The sequence below is a fragment of the Microcebus murinus genome, chromosome 5 (assembly GCF_040939455.1).
Source record: "Microcebus murinus isolate Inina chromosome 5, M.murinus_Inina_mat1.0, whole genome shotgun sequence".
Lineage (NCBI taxonomy): Eukaryota > Metazoa > Chordata > Mammalia > Primates > Cheirogaleidae > Microcebus > Microcebus murinus.
Genome location: NC_134108.1, coordinates 29,486,132 through 29,501,159, shown reverse-complemented (window position 1 = coordinate 29,501,159; position 15,028 = coordinate 29,486,132). Strand labels below are relative to the sequence as shown.

The following is a 15,028-nucleotide window of genomic DNA, read 5'->3' as shown; positions in this document are numbered from 1 at the left end:
TCCTAGCGATGACACCCGCCTCGCCATAGGGCAGCCCACATTATGGTCACCGCCCACATTATGGTCACCGCCCACATTATCAGAGCCAGAGAGCAAGAGAACAACCCCTCATCCCAAGATGGAAGGCACGGTTTCTGTGTAATCTGATCTGGAAGTGCCACCTCATCATTTTTATTGTATTCTGTTCATTAAAAAGCAAGTCCGTAGGTCCCGCCCACACCATGGGAGGGGATTACCCAAGGGCGTGAATGAGGCTGGGATCCTAGGGACCATCTTAGGAACTGCCTCCCACAGAGGCGACAGAAAGGGCGGTATGAAGGATGAGATCTAGCGAGCAAGAGCCAGAGAGAGGAGAGGCAAATAATATGAAATGAAATAAAAGTTTATAGATTTTAATGTGGAATAAGCAGGCAAATTTTGTTTCTATTGTGGATGAAGTATAATATTTACAGAATTAGTGTTTATGATTGTCCATTTTATTTTTAGGTATATCTGATTTCGAATGGTGTTTTTACAGTTCTGAATTGCATATGCGCATGCCTGAATTTTCACTTCAGGAACTAGAATGAATTTATAACCCAGAGGTCATGGTTGCCTGGTCCTGCTGCGTCACCAGTAAACACCAGCTCCCTCGGACTGCCTGCTGACCCTCCACAGCACCTGTGGACCCTCCAAACCCAGGCAGGTGGGGGCACTATTAATACATACTTAGCAAGGAGATGTAATTGTTACATAACAATTCATGAAAGAAAGCTCTAAAGTGAAAGTTAAAACTGGAATGAGTTACCAAGAGGTTGAAAAATTACTTCTTTGACCTTATTAGGTTAAAATTATTAAATAAGAATCTTCCATTAAGGTTTCTTTCCAGTTCAACTTGTACAAAGCTTGGCACTCTTCTAGCCCATCCTCACAAGGAAAAAGCTGAACAACTGAAAATCAACAACTTTTCTTAGATGCTTGAGAGAGCATTGAGGTCACATTACAAACTGGTACTCCCAGAATTGGAGAGACAGGCAAGTACAGAAAATAAAAGCTTACTGGGGCTGAGTCCTCTGCTGCCAGTGCAGTATCTTAAGGATTGCTTGGATGGTAGTTGGTGAATTGCCAAAGGCCCCATGGAGACAACCCTGAGTGGGCTGTTCTGTTCTCCTCGAGGGAAAGCATTTGACCAAGGCCTAACCTGCCTAGGGGGAGGAAAAGCTACAACTGTAACCCCTCTAAGCTTTGACATGGGGGAAGGGACAATCCCAGATCTAGCTACCCCTCTCTAGTTTGTTCTTGTCCCAACTAAGGGTGGAAGAAAAAACATGGAGAAGCACTTGTGAAGGTCGCAGCCCAGAGGTATAGGCTTACTGAAAGATTGAAACAGAATCACAGGACCCTGTAACCCTTCCCCTCCCCCAATATGTCACCACCACAGCAATCTGGCGTTTTGGGTCTACCTAGCGTGTACTAGACAAGTGCAAATTTTCAGATGAAATATTGCAGTTCTTGCACCATGAGACCTGGAACTGAGACACACAAACAGTCTACTACAATTTCTTAGCTGGGGCCCCTGATCCCTAAGGCGACTGCATCCCTACGGACTGCCAAGCTCCCCAAATGCAACCATTCGGCTCATACAGAGTAGAGACCAGGGGAATGGTCTCCAGCAAAACAACTTTGCATGTAGACAAAAGGCGTAATCGATGCCTCCAGACTCCTCCAACCAAACCTGCATGGAGGGAGTAGATTGCCTCTTGTGAGGAAACCGTGGCATCCCGCTGCCTAGCCTAGGGACAGGACCCACACTAGTTTGGACTTTGCTGACAGAGCAGTGATCACACCAACCCAGCCACCAGGCCCCAAAAGGAAGCAAGTCCTCAGAAGCAAGTCCTGTGCAGCTCGGGCAGAGAGAACCAGACACAGGAAAAAAGGAGGCGAGAACAAGGACTGAGTGAGGTAGGCCTTGCCTCTCCTATACCGCCTGGTAAGCTCTGAAGAGCCGTGTGCATATTGAAAGCTTGAATGACCAAAAGGACACACTTCACACACAGGCTATGTGAGAGCAACATGGCTGGTTTATTCACCCGGGTGCGGGTGAGCTGAGTCCGGAAAGAGAGTCAGCACAGAGGGGGTTTAGTGAGGGTTTTTATAAACGGGGATAGTCGGCCCCCTCCCACCTGCCTTGTTCAGTTCTTTGTTTCTGGGCCAAGCTAGCAGGTGAAGAATTACTTCCTGCTACGTGTAGCAGAGGACAGTGGACAGAACAGCTGTTTATAGTAAATTCTTGAAACAATAAACTCCTATGACCCCTGTGTCCCAGTCACATGCATCCTTCAGCTCTGGCATCATCCTTATCAGGAGAGCTAGGGAGGCATAGCCTGGGTCTCCATCAGGGACGGAGGGGAAGGAATGCTGGCTGCAGCTGCCTGTTAGATCTGCAAAGTCCGGGGACTCCCCAGACTCCTGTAGCGATTCTTTTACAAGCCTAAGTTTTGCATTAACCACATTCTGTCCTATACATATTTTTGGGGTTCCCACTTGGAACAAACCTAACATATGTGTGTGTGTATGTGTGCACATACTGTATGATACAAGACTAGAGGTCTGCCTCTACATTGCTACTAAACATACATGCCTACATATAAACATTTAGTGGCTACAACACCTGTCAATTCTCTTGTTGACATTCATCTGGTTGATAAAGTTGTTTTATGCTGTAAGAAGACATATTTTTGCCATAGGACTTAATATGACTAGTTTTACATTTTTTTGATGTGGCCTGACCTAGCTCTCTTGAGGAAAAAAATTATTTTTCTCACCAGTGAGTTATACTCTACTGTACCAGAAATTGAAGCCATAAGAGTGGCTTTGCTCTCCAAAGAAAGATTGTAGATGAAGAAGACACAACTGCGAGAGCTGAGTCTAGCAGAGCTCTTTGTGTATAGATGATGGTAAATAAAATGAGAAATGAGGTGAGGGGAGGGAAGAGACACAAGAAGTCAAAGTAAATAAAAAGCATAAGGTATTTGAAGGTACAATCCTGGGATCCGAGTGTCAGAGTCCCTGGAGAGAGAATCCAGAAAGGATGAGATGGGGAGACCATGGGCATTATCTGCCACCCGAATGTCTGCAGCTTTCTGTCTTGGGTTGAATTATATTGAATGGGAATAAACACCTGGAATGTGGTCCAGGAATGCGGCTGTCAGCATTTTTGTTAGGGTAAGAGGTGTCTCCAACTCAGTGACCCTCAACTGCTCATACATATCCCAGGGAACCCACCTGCTCTCCAGCGTGTCCCTTCCCAGAGTTAATCAGTGACCAACCCATGAAAGGACTCAGAGAGCCTAGACAATGGACCAAAGGTAACTGGGGAAAAGTTGACACAACCACCCTGTCTAAGGAGCTCCCAGCCTAGCACAGCCTGCAACAAACCCCCGAGCACTAGCAGATGGCTCAACCAGGACAGGATCTTAGGATAGAATAATTTCAGAAGGAAACAAGGTGTGGTCTAAAGGAGATAATTTACTTCTTTTTTTATTTCCATTCCAAGTATCTAATTTCCATAAAAATAGATCATAGGAGTAAAAAAGGTTATGATAAAAATATAATGGAACAATTTTAATTAGCCAGATATGGTTCATAATTACTTTAAAAGATGCCCTTGTTCTTTAACTTACTGTATATTAATTGACTGGGATCAAATACCCTCTGTATATTCTAAGTTCACCCTGTGTATTTACAAATGAAGTGTACTAGTCAAGGTTCTCCTGGGAAAGAGAAACAATAGGGGATGTATGTACATCACCTATTATATATATATATATAAAGAAGTTTATTATAAGGTATTGGCTCCCACAATTATGAAGGTTGAGAAGTCCCACAGGCTGCCACCTACAAAGTGCAGACCTAGGACAGCCAGTGGTGTAATTCAAAGGTCTGAGAGCTTGAGAGCTAATGGTGGCAATTCCAGCTCAGGTCTGAAGGCCAGAGAACCAGGAGCACCCAAAGGTAAGAGAAGATCTATGTGCAGCTCTAGAAGACAGAAGAAAATGAATTCAACCTTCCTCCGCCTTTTTGCTCCATTCAAGCCCACCTACAGTGGGAAGAGCTAGCTGCTTTGTTCAGGCCACCAATTCAAATCTAATCTCTTCCTGAAGCACCCTCACAGATACGCCCAGAAGTGATGTTTAACCAGGTATCTGATCAACCATGGCCTGGTCAAATTAATGCATGAAATTAACCATCCCATGATGGGAACATTTGCATATGTTAGATAGTGACTGCAAAAGGATTGTTCCAGAACTTCCTCCCATTTAAAAACATGTTCCACCGTACTTACCCATGCTTACATATTCTTAAACACACAAATGTAGAAGACAACTCCCAAAAATGAGGTTGTGCTATACCAAATATGTAAAATGTAAGATTTATACACACATCCATTGCTTTTTAAATCTTCTTAAGTTTATTTGTTGTTTTGGTGAGTTTATGACATCTCCTCTAAACAAACACTGAGGGCTCTCTTTTTTTTCTTCCTCTCTTTGCCAGGCTAATGCAAAAAGGGCCCTGGTAAAGGACATCATTGTAACTTCCCAGGTCCCTGCCCTAAGCGGGGAGGGTCCTTCTCAAACACTCTTCCGTACAGGGCCATAACTAAGACAGGCAAAGGGGTTCCACTTCGGCTCTTCAGACGTCCATCTCTTGAAATCTAGCCAAAGAAAGCAAAAGATTAACTCCAATGCAGGGCTGGTTTCCAGCTCCAGGCCTTCTCTGGGGACAAAGCAGCATAGAATAGTGAAAATCACACTGTGCTTGGTGTCAGAAGACCCAGATTCCTCTTTCAGGTCCAATAGTAGAAGGACTTTGGGTAAAAGTGCAGCAACTAATCTGTTACACAGGTGGTCAGATAAGATAATGTATTCAAAAGTGTGTTCTTTAAACTCACGGATCACAATGCAAAGTATTAGTTATTAAAGTATCATTATAAAAACTCAAAATAACACAGCCACAAAATAAGTTGTGGGTGCATTGCTTAATGTACTTAACTTGATGAAGATAACATTAGTTGCCATTATCAGCAATCAATATTTTTACTTTAATTTCTCTATGAATTCACTGTTGCCTCAGATCTCAATGTCCTATCTATGCAGAAAAATGAACCACAAATTCTCCATCACAGCCTAAAGTCAACATAAAACCACAACATGTGTTTCATATCACAGTTTCCATGTCTTTAAAGTGTCTCATGTAGAATGTGAACCATGATATTGTGAAACTTTCATTATTTCAAAGATTTCATTGAAATCTTGTTTGTCTATCCCGTCTGCTTAAAGGAATTTATCATCCTGAAAACTTCCTACCTCATAGTGTCTTTCAGGGACAAGCTGACTCCCACTTAGAAAAATCTGTGGGAAAACATAACTTGTTCCGAATGTGCCACTGAGGGAGAATTCTTCAAACTTGGTAAAAGCTGATCCCATGGGCTCTCCACAAGTTCTCAGGTTGGTGGTTTGACACTTCAGTAATGTGCATACCTATGTAGGAAAAAAAAAGAGGAGTCAGAAAACTTGCAAATATTTTCTCAGCTAAACAGCACAATTTCAAAGAATAGAGGAATACTTAAGTTGTCTCAGAAGAAGCATTTTTCAAACTGCATGTCAAAACTTATTAGTGAATCCTAAAATCAATTTACTGGGTCAGCATTAGTTCTTATTTTTTAAATGAAGCCAAGTAGAATAAACTAGAATTTTTAAAAAACAGAGTTCATTGTACATAATTATAGCTATTTCTAATTTTAATTTGAACTATTTCATAAACTGTTTCAAGTGAATCTCCCTTTTAACTCGGTCACACATCCAGTTGGCTACACTGAGCCTCATGTAAAACATCCTTCATAGTGTAGTAGACTCTAGTTGAAGACAGTCTGCAAAACACTACTCTGAAGTAACCCGATTGAAAAAGAGAATGCATGGAAGTTGTAGCTTTGTAAACTTTGAACCTTGCCTGCTAAGAACTAATTAATCTGCTTTATAGTTTTGCCTTGCAGCCATAATTCTGTTCTTGCTAAGACTGAACAAATAAAGTGTTCTAGGGACAAGAGTCAGTGATAAAGGCAGCATTATACCATTTAACTGAACCCAGCACAATTTTCGAAGAAAGGCAATGATGACCTAGAAGAAGAACTAATAATAGGGCCATTTTAACATAGTTAAGCATTTCTACCTGCAAATAATATTGGCCTTCTACTGTGTGTAGTCCATCAAAAGCACCCAGTGCATAGACCTCATCTGTTCGCTTCTCAGACATCTTGTAAGTTAAGTGACAACACAGGTCTTTCTGGCAAACTGTGTAATTTCCTGTGTTTCTCTTAAGCTCGGTGAAGGTGAACTCATCAAAATAAATCATCCCTGCAAATTCAGGCTGCCCAGAGGAGAATGGCTGGACACTTCTGGCGTAAGCCTGCCAGTCAACAGCTGCCGGGTAGGTGGGCTCACGGCGAGGCCGAGCCTTCAACTCTGCTAGTAACAGCTGGCCACTCTCTGTTTCCATGTCATAGTGATACGCCTTGACGGCTTCTGGGGCGTAGATTCCACTCCCTATAGGCCATGTAAAGAAACACAAATATTGCTTTCAGATTTTTTATGGTGAAAAACTAATAGAATATTTTCATGTGAGTATTTCCTTTTATTTCTTTAAATAGAGAGTTATTAAAGCATAAACATTTTCAAGATAGTTGTAGAGATAGATATGGCATTGGCATAAGTTCCAATTTGATGCTGCATCCTCCATAAGGTACAACTAAATTGTGCTAAATTATCATTTGAAACGGAGAACTTATTTTTTGGGTTCTTTAAATGTAAACTACCCTTTTTCTTTTCTTTCCCCTTTTTTTTTTGCCCCCTACACCTCAGCCTCCTGAGTAGCTGGGACTACAGGCATGCGCCACCACACCCAGCTAATTTTTTTATTTTCTGTAGAGACAGAGTCTAGCTATGTTGCTCAGGCTGGTCTAAAACTCCTAGCCTCAAGCAATCCTCCCACCTCAGCCTCCCAAAGTGCTGGGATTACAGGTGTGAGCCACTGCACCCAGCTCCCCTTCTTAAGCCAACTTAACAACAAACTAGAAAATTCTAAACATGAGGGATGATTTTAGCTCTCTGCTGACTATTTAATTTGTTCATGTTTAGAATTCTCATCTGGATCAACAAATAACAAAGCAGTCAAGAGGAGAGTTTGCATTTTCTTGAACATAAATTCTATAAAGGATAAACACTAAAAATATGATTAATTCTAAAGTGATCCTATCACCTTGACAAACAAGATTTTATTTCAATATTACTAATAGACATTGGCTGGGAAGTTCCTTAGATCTGGCTTTGATATTTCACATGAATATAGACTTCTAACTCCAATTTTCCCTCAAGTAAAACTGAGATAATAATGTTTGCCTCCTCTACTCAAAAGGATAGTGTTCCTTAGCAGAAACCCATGCTGTCATTAATTTTGTGATGTTAGAGTTATGGAGAGAATCATTAAAGAAAAGTGTGGCTTTAAAATCAATGTAGACTTGCCAAGAGTGTCACTGTCAATTGGCGCGTGACGAGCCTGAGTTACCTGTCATGTGCATGCTGGTATTGTGGGTATTCGCAGCAAGCAGATTGACGCGCATGGCTCTGGCCCACGCTGAATGGAACGGACCCGCCGAGAGGAGGGGCAGTGTGTTGTACCATGCCGTGGGCAAGAGGACACTGTCCACTTGAAACTCATCCACCACCACGACAGCCGGGTCATGAGAAAAAATGTCAAAGCAAGTAAAAATGCCAAACTTCCCAAAGGGAGTGTCAAACGTCACAGGTTCTGAATCCTTGGGGAAATCGAATTGAATTTCAGGCTCAAAAAGATTGTACTGTTAATAAAAAGCAAAGAAGGGGAAAATTAGTAAGAAAATTGTCAAATAGATATCATCAATACTCAAATCTTTTTTCCCATGAATGTTGACATGCACATTCGAGACTGTTACACATAAATTTTCATAAACCATGCTTACTATGCCACTATCTATGAGTTTTCTTACTATAATATTAATCAAAAATTTTCATTTTTCAATAACCAGTGAATGAAATCATATCCAAAAATGATATTTAAAGTGTGAGCATTTCTATATTAAAAAGCAAAGGTTGAAATATTGAATCTTATGATTTGCAGATTGTTTTCCACTGTATTCTTTAAATTTTAACAGCACTGCCTGGGTGAAATCTAAAACATGTTAATAAAATTAACTTCGTCATGTCTCCCTATGATACTGCTAGGTTTATAGAAGCAAAGTCAACTTAAAATTAATTTAGACAATGCAATAGCTACATCTTACTAATTAGTAAATTTAATACATACATATATATACATATATGCATATATATTACATATATACATATACATACATACATATATATATATACACATATATATTGTGTGTGTATGAGACAGGGTCTCTCTCAGTTGCTCAGGCTAGAGCACAGTGGTGTCATCATAGCTCACTGCAACCTCAAACTCCTGTGCTTGAGTCTCCCACCTCAGCCTCCTGAATAGCTGGAACTTCAGGTGCATGCCACAACTCCCACTAGCATTTTTTATTTTTTGTAAAGATGGTGTCTCGCTATGTTGCCCAGGCTGCTCTTGAAATCTTGGCCTCTGATCCTTCCTCCTTGGCCTCTGAAAGCGCTGGAATTACCGGCATGAGCCACCGCACTCAGGCAGTAATTTCTTTTTTTGTTGTTTTTCAGCCTGATTATTGCTCCCAAACTCCACTTAACCTGGGCTCAGGTGTACGGCATATGTTTTGCTCAGGTTTTCATTTGGCCTGACGTGTGCATACGCGTGCTCTGGCAACAGAGAGCCCAGCCCCATGGGCCACTGAGGCCCTTTGGCCCCTCCCTTCTCCTCCCATGTGGAAGCCCCTCCTTCACCCTTCATCTTTCAGGATTGGTGTGTGGCCTAATTGGAATAAAGGAGTAAGAAGGCCTTTGCAGGGTTTCTAGGAGAGAGAAATACACTTTCCCTATGGATGTCATTCATGAAGATGTGAACTTTGTGTTGCTGTAGCCATTGGCTTCCAAAAGGAGAGTTAATTACCCTGGGAAAAAGCTGTAACAAAGGGCTAGGACAGCTAGAGGGATGGGTGATCTCTTTTGAGCCTCTAAGGACAGCCTGCACCTGAAATGAGACCTGTTCTTTGTATCTTTTCAGATGGAGGAAATTCTCCTCTTTTTTTAAAGCCAATTTCAGTTAAGGATTTGTTTTCATTGCAATCAAAAAAGGCCTAATATAATGAATGCTAGCTTGGTATGAAATGTTAACAAATTGGGCCATAAAAACCTCTGATATTAAATCATGAATGCAACAAAGCATTTCTTCTTTTTTCTCAAAGAATATTAAAATCTTTGTGAGACTATTATCACATCCATTTTTAATATTCTATTTTATGGCTAATTCAAACTCAGAACCCTTATAACGAACTGAAGTAAATTAAATCCTCTTTTCAGCTAGAATGTAATAATTAAGAGACACTTCTATGAGAGTTCTCCCCCCAACATTCAACAAACAAATGTACGTACATACCACAAATAAGCAAAGGTAGAAATCGAGTTTAGCTAAGGCACAAGTAATTCTCACCTTATGGTAGCGTGCCACCAGCCTACCCTGAGAATCAAACACCACATCAGTGTTGTATTGGTAACGGCCATCAGGAGGACACTGAGGGTCACTGGCGTTGCATGGCTTCTTGTCCCCAATATTTGCCACAACATAGATAGAGTTGTCCTTGGCCAGGCAGCTGAGTCTTACTTGCACTGGTGTGTAGCCGAACCTAATTCAACAGAGATTTCCTCAAACTGACTATATTTTAGTGGTTTCTGAAATACCAAAGTGATATTTTATTTGCCTGTTACATATAACACAACAGCTCTAGGTCAAGAATCAACAGAAAAGGCCAGGCACGGTGGCTCATGCCTGTAATCCTAGCACTCTGGGAGGCTGAGGCAGGAGGATTGCTTGAGCTCAGGAGTTCAAGACCAGCCTGAGCAAGAGTGAGACTCCATCTCTACTAAAAATAGAAAAATTAGCTGGGCATGGTGGCGTGTGCCTGTAGTCCTGGCTACCTGGGAGACTGAGGCAGAAGGATCTCTTGAGGCCAGGAGTTTGAGGTTACTGCGAGCTACGCTGATGCCACGGCACTCTAGCCCAGGCAAGAGAGTGACTCTGTCTCAAAAAAATAAAAAATAAATAAATAGGCTGCGCACAGTGGCTCACACTTGTAATCCTAGCACTCTGGGAGGCCGAGGCAGGTGGATTGCTCAAGGTCGGGAGTTCAAAAACAGCCTGAGCAAGAGTGAGACCCCATCTCTACTAAAAATAGAAAGAAATTAATTGGCCAACTAATATATATAGAAAAAATTAGCTGGGCATGGTGGCTCATGCCTGTTGTCCCAGCTACTCAGGAGGCTGAGGCAGGAGGATCGCTTAAGCCCAGGAGTTTGAGGTTGCTGTGAGCTAGGCTGACGCCATGGCACTCTAGCCTGGGCAACAGAGTGAGACTCTGTCTCAACTTTGTCTCAACGCAAAATAAATAAATAAATAAATAAAAGAATCAACAGAAACGATTTTAAAGGTCACAGGCAATGTAGTGTTCATCTTCATGAAAGCTAACCTATTTTAATGTGCCAGACTCCAGATTACAGAGCAAGCCTGAAGCACAGAAAAGACAGAGGAGGAGGAGGAAAAGAAACAGGCAAAGGAAGGGCTTGAAATTTAGCAGATTCTTCTAATGGGAAGGCCCTTGTCTACAATCCAAGCCATGGTATTACAAATTTGCTGCTACGACATGAGGTTGGAAACGTGAATACCAGGTAGCAGTAAATAGCGGGTCCCCTGTAGATCATCTTCTGTAGAGAACAAATGTAGCATTATGTAGTGGAATTTTGAAAACACAACAAAAGCACTGCACTCTGCTGGCTCAGTTTCCTCATCTTTCAAATGTAACATAATGGCTTCCTTCTGCCTTCCAGAGTCCGTATGAGAAATCCTGAGATAAAGTACAGACATGAAATTCCTTTGCGAAGTAATGCCAAATCCATCCACACCGGGGATATTTATCCTAGGAGTAAAACGGAATGTGGCGAGAGGATAGCTGGCTTCAAATATGTGAAAGGCTTAATGTGGAGGCGATGGCTTGCATATGTGAATATCATACAGAGTGCAGAACAAAGGGGAAAGGAAGCTATAAGGAGTCAGACTTCTGTAGAAAATAAGATTAAAAAAAAGTTTTAGCAACCAGCTCACTCTGTCAAATAAATGGATTTGCTAGTCACTGAAAATTTCAGTATAATATGGTATATGCAGGCACTTAGAGTCCATTCAGTTAGCATAGCTTAATGGAAATGGCTACGTTTTAATCTCAGCCAACCTAATTACCAATTATAAGACCTTAAGCCTCCTTTTTCTTGTCATATGTAAAATGCAAATAGTAATATCTACTACATAAATTGAATGAGATAATGTGCATTTACTGGGACCAAGTAAATGCTCAATAAATAAAAAGTGGCTATTAGGGATTTTGTAATTACAAGAAGGCAGCCAAGGGTAGGGATGGCTTTATTGCTTTTTGAAGACATTCAGGGTCTCTCCATGATCTCTCAGCCCCTCAGAAATTGATTTCAAGCTAATCTTTAAATTAAATGGACAGGCAGGGTGCAGTGGCTCACACTTGTAATCTCAGCACTTTGGAAACCCAACGCAGGAGGATCACTTGAGCCTGGGAGTTTGAGACCAGCCTAGGCAACATAGCAAGACCCCATCTCTACAAATAAATTTTAAAAATTAGCCAGGCATGATGGCATGTACCAGCTACCTGGTAGGCTGAAGTGGAAGGTTTGCTTGAGCACAGGAGTTCAAGGTTACAGTGAGCTATGATTGCACCACTGCACTCCAGCCTGGGTAACAGAGTGAAACCCTGTCTCTAAAAAGTAAATAAATAAATAGAACAGATTAATAAACTTCTGATTTAGACCTTTTCTTTTCTGCCTTCAAGAAAAACTGGGAAATACTATCAATATTCATATTCACTCAGACCTATGAGTCTGTGATACACTTTTCTTAATTTTTCTTTTCTTGGATAAATAACTCAGGTTCTTTAGAATTTCCTAATAGTTCCTCATGAAAAAGCCCAAAGAAGTGTTTGACTTGTCAGCATTCTAAATAGCAGTATTTAAATATACAAGGATGACCATGTGGCCCTCAATTATCCCTTTCAGGGATAAATATTACCAGGGAAGAAACTGGTTTTCTTTTCCAATACTTTCATTATATTAAATACTGGATTTCTTCTTTTTATAACACTGAACTAAAAGCTTACCATTTGGATACGTATGTGCAACACTCCACAGTGTTTCATCAGTCACTTACCTTCCCAACTGAAAATAATTCATCTATGGCTAATTATCAGATTAAGTGTGTCTTTCCCCTAGGAAAGTCAGTTTTATCAGCACAAATAGGGTGTGTTTTAGCGCAAGCCCCATGAATTACCGCAAATGATCCCTTCCTGTTTGGGGAAAAGCCACATAAGGAAATGACTGTTGAGTCATAGTTACGTGGTTTCTGTAAACACAGACCGGGCAACATTTACAGGATAATTTTCCAAAGGTAAAAATCCCAGGGAGAGACTCAACTCTCATAGCAGAACTAGAATGCTGTAGCATTGAACTTGACTTTCCGGTTGATTTCTCATAGTTAAATTATCAAATAACTTCCTCTTTTTGTGCAATAGGTGTAGTTCTAAACAGGTGCATGTACAGCAAATTATGTTACTTTTAATGTATCAATTTCATCATTTAAAGGCACTACATATAAAGCTTTTATTTTTGTTTTTGTTTTTTGTTTTTGGTAGATAAGATCTTGCTATGCTGCCCAGGCTTACCTCAAACTCCTGGGCTCAAGTGATCTTCCTGCCTTGGCTTCCCAAAGTGCTGGAATTACAGACATGAGCCCCCATGCTCAGCCACATTTGAACTATTTTAAAAAATAAATATCTATTTTATACATTTTTCTTATGTATGATACATTTTTTCTTTAATAAAATTTTGTCTAGGCCAGGCACCGTGGCTCACGCCTGTAATCCTAGCACTCTGGGAGGTCGAGGCGAGCAGATCATTCGAGCTCAGGAGTTCGAGACCAGCCTGAGCAAGAGCGAGACCCTGTCTCTACCAAAAATAGAAAAAATTAGCCTGGCATGGTGGTATATGCCTGTAGTCCCAGCTACTTAGGAGGTTGAGGCAGAAGGATCGCTTGAGCCCAGGAGTTTGAGGTTGCTGTGAGCTAGGCTGATGCCATGGCACTCTAGCCCAGGCAACAGAGTGAGACTCTGTCTCAAAATATAATAATAATAATTAAAATTTTGTCTAAACTACAGCTATTAATAATTACGAAAATCTCTCTAAGAACAAGAACATAAACAAGTTCAGACTCTGTTTTTTTCTATTATAAAAAAGTAATAGTGACAGCTAGCATTGGAAAGCACACTACAGTGCGCAAATTCCATGTGCATTCCTTCATTTTACACTCCTGTTTACTCTGTAAGGGAAGTAGAACAGAAAATTTATTATGCCTGTTTCACAGATAGAAACAGAAACCTCAAGCATTTAGGTTATATAAGCCCACATCACTCAGCTAGGAAGTTATAAAATGTGGTCTGAGAAACAGTGCTTCCTTTTTCAAGTTCTATGCAATTTCCATTCATCATATTGATTGTCTTGAATGATATTGACAGTAAAGTTCTTTGGAAACATGCATTCATTCATCTTTTTACTATTCCTATGAAAGGGGCCAGTGTTCATGGATGAACCAACTTACTTGTATTTGGTAACACAAATGCTAGATACTACAACTTTCTCACTTTGCTGAAACCCAATTAAATGCATTTATTATAAAAATTGTGTATATATACACTATTCTTTAAAGACAATTGTGACAAATAACCAACCAAAGCATCATTTTCTCAAGTCATTTACCAAACAGGAGATATGCCAGATGATATACATCATGAAGCACTAGAGGTATCTATATCCTATGCCATGGATTGACCATTGGTCAACAAAATGACTAGTCAAACTCAGTGAACTTACTACTAGCATTTTACAATATCACAACTTTTTATTTAAAAAAGTTAAATAAATGACAAGACTTACTTCTGGGGAAATGACAAGACTTACCTCTGGGGATCTCTGCATGGAATCCAGTTCACTTCAGGGTCTGGTATATCCTCCAGATAGGGGTAGATGCTCTCCCTCGTAAAGACCCAACCATAGATTCCATCCTCTGGGGTCACAATCATGTGTGCACCCTAGTCAAAACGAGTGGGACAAAACAGTTTCTCATGAATTCCAAATACTCGCATTCTTACCAAGTTGCAAACCTCCTTTACGATATCCCACCCAGTATTTTAATAAAAGGTCAATACCTGCTTGGCTGCCAATTTAACTGCCTCCTCCAAAACATCTATGTTCTTGTTCATCAGGAGCAAAGCTTCTTCTTTTGAAACAGGTGTTTCTGTGCTGTTTGGTAGTACAACAGCATGCTCATACACTGCACCAATAAAAGTGTCCAGTGCACCAACACTCAGGACAAAGAAGGCAAAAAGTGCCACACACTTTGGAAAGTATGATCTAATCATAGCTAAAATTCAGTGATCTTTGAAAAACAAATTTAGGTTCTTATGTTTTGTTTCACTGGAAAAATTTACATTAAATCCCTTCCAGCAACCACTTGTATTTATTTTCTCATTAATACATTACACAACTCAGCACTGAGAAAGGATATTGTGCAAGAAAACTGACAGCCAGAAGTACATAACTGGATTGTGCAGTGCTGTTGTTGACATTGCCCATAAGTCAACCCAACTCTAAAAGTAGAATAATGAGACAACCGGATCAGTTCACCCCAGTCCAAAACACACTGGCAGTTGAACTCTTTTCTTTTAATAAAATACATTTTTCTG

At 40.7% G+C, this 15,028-nt stretch overlaps 1 protein-coding gene across 1 annotated transcript; it reads right to left on the bottom strand.

The window, feature by feature from the left end:
- Positions 1 to 4,427: 4,427 nt before the first annotated feature.
- Positions 4,428 to 14,801, bottom strand: LOC105855561 (vascular non-inflammatory molecule 3). Its single transcript, XM_012736640.3, has 7 exons — positions 14,492 to 14,801; positions 14,244 to 14,374; positions 9,655 to 9,847; positions 7,600 to 7,891; positions 6,208 to 6,581; positions 5,346 to 5,519; positions 4,428 to 4,693 (listed from the first exon to the last, which is right to left on the bottom strand). The coding sequence occupies exons 1-7, from the start codon at positions 14,702 to 14,704 to the stop codon at positions 4,565 to 4,567; spliced, it is 1,506 nt and encodes a 501-aa protein (XP_012592094.1). The 5' UTR covers positions 14,705 to 14,801; the 3' UTR covers positions 4,428 to 4,564.
- Between the last annotated feature and the right edge of the window lie 227 nt (positions 14,802 to 15,028).

Bases quoted from the DNA above. Each gene is read 5' to 3' on its own strand.
- LOC105855561 (XM_012736640.3), bottom strand. From the start codon at position 14,704: ATGATTAGATCATACTTTCCAAAGTGTGTGGCACTTTTTGCCTTCTTT. The intron at 14,375-14,491 runs GTATTGACCTTT...CGTTTTGACTAG, and splicing joins TTAAATTGGCAGCCAAGCAG to GGTGCACACATGATTGTGAC. The intron at 7,892-9,654 runs GTGAGAATTACT...TTTTATTAACAG, and splicing joins TGGTGGCACGCTACCATAAG to TACAATCTTTTTGAGCCTGA.